The sequence below is a fragment of the Clupea harengus genome, chromosome 21 (assembly GCF_900700415.2).
Source record: "Clupea harengus chromosome 21, Ch_v2.0.2, whole genome shotgun sequence".
In the NCBI taxonomy this organism is placed as follows: Eukaryota; Metazoa; Chordata; class Actinopteri; order Clupeiformes; family Clupeidae; genus Clupea; species Clupea harengus.
The window spans coordinates 20,224,058-20,234,057 of NC_045172.1; the positions used below are offsets into that span (position 1 = coordinate 20,224,058).

At 48.0% G+C, this 10,000-nt stretch overlaps 2 protein-coding genes across 6 annotated transcripts in view; one reads left to right on the forward strand and one right to left on the reverse strand.

Moving 5' to 3' along the window:
• The window catches only part of cdk15 (cyclin-dependent kinase 15), a 33,099-nt gene extending 31,343 nt beyond the window's left edge, over positions 1-1,756 (reverse strand). Inside the window, exons 1-2 of the mRNA XM_031558357.2 lie at positions 1,530-1,756; positions 467-659 (exon numbers count right to left, since the gene is read on the reverse strand). Coding sequence (XP_031414217.1) covers positions 467-512 — 46 coding nt within the window. The 5' untranslated portion in view covers positions 513-659; positions 1,530-1,756. The remainder of the gene's footprint in view (positions 1-466; positions 660-1,529) is intronic.
• Positions 1,757-1,798: 42 nt separating this feature from the next.
• als2b (alsin Rho guanine nucleotide exchange factor ALS2 b) overlaps positions 1,799-10,000 on the forward strand; it is a 25,834-nt gene continuing 17,632 nt past the window's right edge. For 2 of the 5 annotated variants that reach the window (XM_031558353.2, XM_031558355.2), the window contains exons 1-9: positions 1,800-1,989; positions 2,649-2,714; positions 3,189-3,337; positions 3,606-4,678; positions 5,205-5,586; positions 8,203-8,371; positions 8,697-8,793; positions 9,192-9,269; positions 9,490-9,681. In XM_031558353.2, coding sequence (XP_031414213.1) covers positions 2,698-2,714; positions 3,189-3,337; positions 3,606-4,678; positions 5,205-5,586; positions 8,203-8,371; positions 8,697-8,793; positions 9,192-9,269; positions 9,490-9,681 — 2,157 coding nt within the window. In that variant the 5' untranslated portion in view covers positions 1,800-1,989; positions 2,649-2,697. Of the gene's footprint in view, positions 1,990-2,648; positions 2,715-3,188; positions 3,338-3,605; positions 4,679-5,204; positions 5,632-6,238; positions 6,329-8,202; positions 8,372-8,696; positions 8,794-9,191; positions 9,270-9,489; positions 9,682-10,000 lie in introns of all 5 variants that reach the window. The other 3 variants (XM_031558350.2, XM_031558351.2, XM_031558352.2) reach the window with 3 other exon arrangements.

Genomic DNA, 10,000 nt, shown 5'->3' on the forward strand with positions numbered 1-10,000 from the left:
TGTCATAGGATATTAGGACTAAAGACCCCATGGCTATTATGCCCCAAGGCATGTGACATTCTGCATGTGTGGCTCTTATCCCATATCGGCAGCAGCAGATCCAAGCCTAATCTTAAAGTGAATGTACTAACAGTGTGTAAAGAGCCGGTATGGCTGTGAGCCTCTCAGAGCAGCCGCAGGTACACACTAACTCTTATCACCCTATCATAATAAACCAGATCACATAGTCGTTGTGAACACAGCCGGTGTGTTTTAAAGTGTCTCAGAGAAGAGGGAGTGTGTGTGAATGAAATAGAGAGAGAGAGAGAGAGAGAAACAGCGTGAATGTACCGTGTAGGTTCACACTATTATTTATAAACAGTGAGAAAGGAGTAGAGAGAGTTGGAGAGGTAGTCTGAGGGAGAGAGGGATAAAGAAAGAGTGAGTAAGGGAGAGGTAGTGGCTGGAGTAGGTAAGGTCTGCTCACCCAGTCGGTGGAAGGCGTCTGTCGCTGCTTGACGAATATTCTGCATGCTGTCGGCAGCTGGACCGTGGCACAGTCAGTGGCTGGGGATAGCGCTCGCTGTGGTGCCTGTTTACGAGCGAGTCATCCTCACAGTGGCTCCTGCCCCGTCCTCCGAAACACTCATTCTACTGCTCCTCTCACTGCCTCAGTCAACCTGCAGCAAAACACACCATCAACACTGGAAACACTTCTCTTCTCTTTCTTTCTCTATATTTCTCTCTCTCTCTCCTTTTCTCCTTATCTCTCCAGCCTTCCACCCACAGTTTCCTTTGATCTGCTGTTACCCTCACAGTCTCTCTCTCTTTCTCTCTCTTTCCCTCTCTCTCTCCCTCCCTCCCCTTTCTTTCCCTCTCTCTGTCCCTCCTGTCTCCTGCAGCCGACACTGCTGACTGTGAGGACAGACAGCCAATCAGCACTGCCGGATGAGAGTCGGCAGCCAATGGGAGGAGTCGAGGGTTGCTGATGAGTGTTTGAAAGGTTGAGGCATCTTGCTGAGAGAGCAGAGTACATAGATGTGTGTCATTCTGTCTGTGTGTAAATGCTGTGTGTGGGTGTTTAAACACTGCCCTGTTTGATTGAGTGTGTGTGTGTGTGTGTGTGTGTGTGTGTGTGTGTGTGTGTGTGTGTGCGCGCGTGCATGTGTGCATGTATGTGAGGGTATTTCTGCAATCTTCCTTGGACAGCTTTACAAATAAGCTTTATTTAAAAAAATGTCCTGCATATTGAATCAGTTAAGTTCCTCTTGCCTTAAATACTTACAACAACGAATACTTCAAAAATGATTTTTCCTTACATTACAAAACCATTTAACCATTGTTAAATGCGCCAACCTTACAAATGGTATGTGTCAATAATGGAATTTAGACTAAAAATAGCTAGCATAAAAGAATAACTGTTGCTAGGCTCGTACATAACATTTTAATGAGATGACATTCTATAAGTCAGTTACCATAAGTAGCCTAGCCTGCAATTGACCAAGGAGAGGCTAATCTGTAACAAACCCTTTAACGCAACCAGAACTTACCACTATTTTGAAGATTTTTGCATTGTGACATGGAGATCAGTATCGTGGGTGTAACGGTCGGAGTATCCTTCAAATATGATTGGCAACCATCCTGACACATTTCGAAAAATGTTTTCTTTCCTAGCACTGTTGTTTTCAGCCGTCATCTGCCCAGACAGGATGACATTGTGCATGTTTACGCCTCTACGCTTGAAGTGAAAACGAAACGCGCAACATTTGAGCCTCGCTGCCCTCCGTCAAGGGAGTCATCACAACAACAGTGTAATCGGGTGTGTGCTAATGTAGCGTTAGCTGCGAAGGCAAATGATGATCTCTCGGAGTACTAACATTAGCAGCAGATTGAGAACCTACTGTATTTGTTTAGATGTTTCTCTTTAATACAACGTAACACTTGTAAATCATAGACAATTTCCGGCGTCAACTGGACAGTTCAGTAGCAACTGAAGAAAAACAATTGCAGGTAAAGATCAATGAGCCATCTCTCTTTAATGTTAGCTGGGTAACTACGAATATACCAGGAACTTTGGCTAATTTAGCTGATTTGCTAGCTGTATTGAGATATTAATAGATTAGGATTAGGATAATGTTGTTTATTTTTAACGTTCTAATTGAATATAACGTAACGTTTTTCCCTGATATGAGAAATCAGAGGAAGAAACAATAATATTGGCAATCTGTTATTCGAATAACGTTAGTTCAGATTGTTATGTTTGTTTGCCAATTCCTCGTTGGCTTTTTTAATTAGTTAATTTAATCTTAGTAAAGATGTGACACCCAACGCTAACGTAGTGTAATATCTAGTTATTTGATTAATCGAGGTGCCAAACCGCACCGGAGTTTTGTCTAACTCTAAACTGCCTGTTCTTCAATGTCAGCATTTTGTCAGTCCTAGTTATGTGAGAACTTGAAGACCTTGTACAAAATCGATGCCACATCTAGGGTCACGTTCGCCAACAACATTGCTGTCAGCGAGTGTACAAACAGCGTGATATTTCGTGATCATTCCCTGTTACCCAACCTTTGGTCACGTGCAACGTCAATCTAACCAACCCAAACACCGCTAATTTTAGAAAACGTTTGTGAACAATAACCAATGATGTTCGCGACTCTCTGTTGTAGGTTTGATCGTCGTTTGCACACACATCTTAAGGATGGGGAGAACATAAAGATGGAGAAACCGAAGAGGTAAGGATCTTTGTTAAAGATTTGTGGCAGTGGAGAAATGATTCACCGTGTTTCAGCATCTGCTGCTTCACATGATGTTATGTTTTTGTGAAAATAATTTATACCATATTGCCAAAAGGCAAAATTTTCCCTCAGTCTAACAACAAAGTCGACGTTGGTAGAGTTCTGTGGCGTGGTATCATGAGAATGTTCCGCAATAGGGTGGTTGTGTACCGTCTTAGCTGTTTTTTATTTATTTATCCCTGTGCCCTCTGTCCCCCACACTCAAATGTGTGTATGTGTGTGTGTGTGTATCACAAATGAGGTTTTGCAATTACTTGGCTTGTCTGTTTTTCCTTGAGTGTCCTCTTCTATTTATAGATGTGTTCACACTGCTGCTTGAGGCATAGTTGTTTTTTTTGTCTCTCTTTATCTTGATCAGTGTCTCTTTTTTGTTTGTTTGTTTGTTTGTTTGTTTGTTCTTTTCTGCTGTAGCTCTGGAGAGGAGGAGGGCTCTGGGGAGCGTGGCTTGCTCCACACATGGAAGGGCTACTCCTGCAGCGTCACCCCAGAGAAGGTGCTCCACTCCCGGCCCGTGCTGCTGGCAGCCCTGGGCAACAGACATGGAGTGCTTCTGGTGGAGGGTGAGAGAGAGGAGAAGGAAGGAGCCAGAGGCCATTCATTGATTTTGAAATGCAAAATACAATAGCAGTTATTATTTTCCATAATGACCGCAAACATCAGAGGTCCTCTGCTACTGCATTCCTCTGTGTGAAACTGTTTAGTGATGTGTATTGAGCTTGAATACTGCCGTGTTTACTTGTCATAAAAAGAATAATTCCTCTCAGTTTTATTGTGCATGCAATGTGAGTGCTTTACTGGTTCTCTAATTTTGTACTCAATTACTTTCAGGTGGGCAGGTGTACAGTTTTGGCGAGTTGTCATGGAAACAGACCCAGATGCCGGCGCCAGCGGCAACGTCCGAGCCGGTCTTGGAGGCTGGGCTTAGCGGGCAGCGGGTAGTGGGCGTGGCTGCCGGGGGTTTCCACAGCGGTGCGGTGACCGAGGACGGGGGTGTGCACATGTGGGGGGACAACACCCACGGACAGTGCGGCCTATCTGGGCTCACCACGGTTCCTAACCCCACCCCAGTGGCCGTCGTCGACCAGGACTCCTCTGGCGCTGCCCAGGTGGTAAAGGTGGTAGAGCTGGCATGTGGGGAGCAGCACACGCTTGCTCTCTCTGCCCGGCACGAGGTGTGGGCCTGGGGCAGCGGTCAGCAGCTCGGCCTCCCCACCAACACCTTCCCCGTGTGGAAGCCCCAGAGGGTGGAGCACCTGGCGGGCAAGCATGTGCTCCAGGTAGCCTGCGGGGCCTTCCACAGCCTGGCCCTGGTGCGCTGCCCCGCCCCGTCTCAGGAGCCACGGCGACCGCCTCCGGACAAGTGCGGCCAGTGCAACCAGATGCTGTACACCATGACTGACAAAGAGGACCACGTCATCATCTCCGACAACCACTACTGCCCCCTAGGGGTGGAGGTCGGGGAGGTCCGCCGGAGCTCAGAGGGGAATCCGGGGAAGGGGTCGACGTGGCAGCAGAAGGTGAAGAGCTCCCCATCAGAGCCTCTGCTGTCCACACACAGCCACAGCACCCCCAGGCCTTCGTCCTTGTCCTCCATGGCTCCCGGTTCTTCCCCTGCCCCCTGGCCCCCTCTATCCCATGATCGGACTGCTTCTTCTGGGTTGGACTCTACAGATGATGCCTTTGAGGAGCCAGAGGAAGCAGCAGAACCCACCTTATGCGACCAAGGCCCAAGCCCCCTACAGGCAGACAGCTCCATACCTCAAGAGGGCGCTGTGGGGATGGGGGCTAAGAACTCGCCCTATCCAGATGAGCAAGCGGTGAAGGACTACCTGAAGAGACTGTCAGACTACAAGCTGTCTGAACAAGCAGCGAAGTCGCCACCGCTGCCACTGCGTTCACAGGTCAGATCAGTTCACAGACACACACACACACACACACACACACACACACACACACATAGACACACTCAATCACATGTCAGATCAGTTCACACATACACACACACACACACACACACACACACACACACACACACACACACACACACACACACACAGACAGACACACTCAATCACAGGTCAGATCAGTTCACACACACACACACACACATAGACACACTCAATCACAGGTCAGATCAGTTCACACACACACACAGAACGTACAGCCAGACATACAGACAAACACTTGGTCATGAACAGTCTTATCATTGTATGTGCATTTACTAATGTATGGTCACAGGTCGCATCTCATGTGGTGCTTTATACAAATCCTTAAAACATAATATGGTGCGTTATGACTGCATATACCATAATTACAGTGGACTATTGTTCTTGGCTTTAGCTGCTAAACCCTTATCTATCCCTCACCCAGATAATGTCCTGTGCCTCTGCTTTCGCCTTATTTGGTGCTTGTCTATTCCCCTCCCAGACGGATACCATCGCCGACGTCTTCACCCCCGACGACCCCACCACCACCACCTCCATCGTCACCGTAGCGACCGTCAGTCCGGTGGGCTCCGCCCTCAACAGCCTGGTGGCGTCGTGCGCGTCGGTCGTGGGCGAGCGCGTGGCCTCCACCTGCGAGGCGCTCTCCTTCCGCAAGGTCATGAGCTACTACTACCCCTCCTCCTCCTCCCCGTCAGGCTTGGCCGTGGGGGCCCCTCCGGATGGAGGCAGGGAGGGCCCGGTGGCGCTGGCCCACCTGGAGGACTCGCTGCAGGGCAAGAAGAGCTCCAGCCTGGGGGATATCCGCGAGGAGGAGGCGGAGGGCCTGAGTCGACGCCTGTCCCTGCCAGGGCTCCTGTCTCAGGGTAGATACGCAGTTCAGCTCTTATCAACTGCATACGGGGGGATGCGTAAGTAAGGGCTCGGCGCGTGTGTGTGTGTGTGTGTGTGTGTGTGTGTGTGTGTGTGTGTGTGTGTGTGTGTTTGTGTATGTTAGCGTATGTGTGCATGTGCGTGTTGCAGCTATTTTTTTGGGCCGGCGTGTTTACGTACTCACACACTGTTGTTGATGGTGAAAGAGTGTATGGATTGAAGAGCCTTAAAGGGAGAATTTGTGTGTGTGTATGTCTGTGTGTGTCTGTCTGTGTGTCTGTCTGTGTGTGTGGGGATGTCTGTGTTTGTGTGTGTGGGGGGATGTCTATGTGTGGGGGGATGTCTGTGTGTGTGTGTATGTCTGTGTGTACACGCCAAGCTTTGCTTCTGCTTCGGGGCTTACGCATCATGTGGCACATTCCTCAGATGTTTGGGTTGCATTGTGATTGTTATGGCAGCCCCAGGAGGCCTTTTCTGCTTTTCTTGGTTGCACACGCACACACACACACACACACACACACACACACACACACACACACACACACACACACACACACACAGACTGACATGTAGAGTACAGAATGCTGGAAGGCATAATTGATGACACCACTGAGTGACAATCGGTTGTCATTGCTATGGTTACAGACATCTCACCAGCTGAACCTGATGCCTCTGTTGTTACCATGGGAGCAAATCCATCTCCCCAGAGTTCCGATTGTGATGAAAGTTCTACAGGTATCCTGTATGTGCCCACCGGGTTTGCTGTAGCAATAGTTACTATGTGTTGTAGAGGTTGACAGGATTAGTGCTTTAGTGACAGGTTGTCCATTGTTATTGATATGTTATTGATCCATCTACAATAGACTGTTGTGTGTGTTAGTTTATTGTATGTTTATTAGACTGAATTCACATAGTACCTGCTATTCATTCACCCTCAGTTTAGCAACACACACAAACATAACACACACACACACACACGTACGCACACTGTCTGCAGCCTGTTCAACAAACCTTTGCGTTACAGATGGCTTCCCCTCAGGGGGTGGACAGGATGTAAATAGACCAATAACTAACACACACACACACACACACACAGGTGCAGACACTCAAACCACACCTTGCCTCCTTGAACTAGGCCGCACACTGACTTGACTGAAGGTGATTTATATAACTGCTTCAGGGATGTCCATTAAATGTGTGTGTTTCTGTGTGTGTGTGTGTGTGTGTGTGTGTGTGTGTGTGTGTGTGTGCGTGTGTGTGTTTATGTGTATTGAATGTGTGTGTGTGTGTGTGTGTGTGTGTGTGTTTGTCAGAGTACACTCACCCTTTTGTTTGTGCCATGGCGGCTATGTGTCGTGTTAATCCTTTTGCCTATTCAGTGTTGAATGTTTGTGGTGATGCGTAGGTAGAGGGACAGTTGGCCTGTTCCAGTGTGTTTCATATATGTGTGTGTGTTTGTGATTATGCAAGTCTGTGTATTTGTGTGCAGCTTACTTGTTAATTTATGAGTGTGTGTGTTTATGTGTTAGTTTGTGTGTGGCTTTGTGAGTGTGTGATGGTCTGTGTGTGTGTGTGAGTGTGTCTTGGCAGGAGTGGGTGGGTAAAATGCCCGCGGTTATTTAGTAGGGTGTCAGCTCCAGCAGTGTGGCTCTATGTGTTTGTTTGTGTGTGTGTCTGCGTCTGCTTCTGTGTGTGTGTGTGTTTGTGTGTGTCTGCGTCTGCTTCTGCGTCTGCATTTTGGCATGGAATCCCTCCCGGTCGCTATGCTCCATTGCCTGTGTGTGTGTGTGTGTGTGTGTTTGTGTCTACTTATCCTGCCGTTTGTTTCCTTCTGTCCGTGTGGTTGAGTGTGTTTGTGTGTGGTTGAATGTGTTTGTGTGTGTTTGACTGTGTTTGTGTTTGGTTCTAGCTGTTTATGTATTCTTGTCACTTCCTAGCTGCATTTCAGTATATTACCTCTGTGTGTGAGTGTGTGTGTGTGTACTTGTGTGTACCAGTTTATTTACTTGTGTTTGAGTGTGGCTGTGAGTGTTTCTACAGGTCTAGTTGCATATCTGCCTGGAGTCTTAGGGCAAATTAAGGATTTTATTCCCCCCTCTCCATCTCTCTCTCTCTCTCTCTCTGCCCTCCTATGATTCTTTTTTCCATTTCTCTCTCCTCTTCTGCTCCTTCCTGACTATCTGACTATCTGTCTACCTGTCTATCTATCTGTCTACCTGTCTGACTGCCTGTCTGACTATCTGTCTACCTGTCTGACTGTCTGTCTACCTGTCTACCTGACTGTCTGTCTACCTGTCTGACTGTCTGTCTGACTATCTGTCTACCTGTCTGACTGTCTGTCTGACTATCTGTCTACCTGTCTGTCTGTCTGTCTACCTGTCTGTCTTTCTGTCTGTCTGTCTGTCTCACTATCTGTCTACCTGTCTATCTGTCTGACTGTCTCTGTTTTTTTTCTTTCTCCTTTCTTTTTCACTCATGCCCCCGCACCCCATCTCTTTATTTACCCTCTGCATCCCCTCTTCACCTCTCTCTCTCTCTCTCTCTCTCTCTCTCTCTCTCTCTCTCTCTCTCTCTCTCGCGCTCTCTCCATCCATCTCTCCTCCTCTCAGTCTCTCCTCGGCTTTTGCGGCGGTGCAGTCGCTCCCGTGTCAAGGTGGCACCCCTCACCCCCCCAGTGGTTGCCGAGGGTGACAGCCTCCTGCCCTCCCTGCAGACGGAGGTGTGGAGTTGGGGGCGGGGCCAGGAAGGGCAGCTGGGCCATGGCGACCTTCAGTCTGGGTTAGTACCCACAATGCATTGCTCTTCACTGGCAAGAAGCGTTTCTGTTGGCTCGCAAAGATGCAGATGGAACTATACTTAATGGGCAGTAAAGCTATCGTTAGGGAACAATCGATCAAAGAAAATCTAAACTTTAGGTTGCTGCAAGGTCTACATAGTATTGAATGTTGTCACTGTTGTGTATAGTGTCTAATTATGTAATTGTATAGTGTGGCCTAGGGTGAAAAATTGGTGAAAAATCGTTATTTCTTTCTCGTACTCGCTTGCTCTCTCTCTCTCTCTCTCTCTCTCTCTCTCTCTCTCTCTCTCTCTCTCTCTCTCTTAGGTTGCAGCCTCTGTGCATTAAGTGGCTAAGCAGTAAGGAGGTAGTAAGGATAGCGGCAGGCGCCCACCACTCCTTGGCCCTCACTGCACAATCTCAGGTGTGTGTGTGTGTGTGTGTATTTGTGTGTGTGTGCATGTGAGCATATAAGGGTGTGTGTGTGTGTGCATGTGAGCATATGAGTGTGTGTGCATATGAGTGTGTGTGTATTTGTGTGTGTGTGTGTATTTGTGTGTGTGTGCATGTGAGTGTGTGTGTGTGTGTGTGTGTGTGTGTGTGTGTGTGTTTCTGGCCTGTGATCTGGTCTATATGAGTGGTGCCTGGTAGCTCAGTACATTCCAGCAGCAGCTTAAAGTGTTTGCTCATGATCTCTGCCCTTGTGCTTCTGATAACCACAGTCAAAGCTTATCAGCCACACTGCGTGTGTGTGTGTGTGTGTGTGTGTGTGTGTGTGTGTGTGTTTGTTTGTGTGTTTGTGTGTTTGTTTGTGTTTCACAGGTTTTCTCCTGGGGTAGTAACAGCTCTGGTCAGCTCGGCCATATGGAATCACCCAGCACTATTCCACGCTTGGCTAAGGTATCACAGCTCTCACACACACACACACACACACACACACGCACAGACACACACACTCTCTCACACACACACACACACACACACACACACACACACACACAGAGACACACACACCCTCACACTCACACACACACACTTGTTCGTGCACAGAGTACTCTTAGTAGTAACAGTGAAGAGGCACAGCCTCTCCTGACTGATTGTCCCCTTCGTGTTGCCGTAGCTGTCAGAGGGGATCCGTGTCTGGGACGTGGGAGCAGGGCAGCAACACACGCTGCTATTGGCTGACGGTGACTGCTTCCAGCCAATCCTGTACTACAGCGGCCAACAGGTGAGGGAGGGGTCAGGCCAGACCCCCCAGGAGGCGTCGGGGGGCTACACCCAGCAGCCAGTCCTGCTGCCCTTCTGTATGAACGTGAGTACAGACCATCATCTTCATCACCATCACTTTCATCATTATCATTATCATTATCATTATCATTATCATCAGCATCAGCATCAGCAGCAGCAACAGCAGCCTCATTATCCCCAGCATCATATTTCTTTTATCACTTTTGTCCACATAAGGAACATGTCATTATATGACATAGTTATAGCATTTTGTTCATAGTAAGAATTTATATGTAGAAACTGGATTTCATAAATGTTGGCTTTACAAATGCAAGATAAAGGGACCATTTCATTTCTTGTCATCATACATTTTATCATTTCAATCAGCTATACTCTAGCTTTTC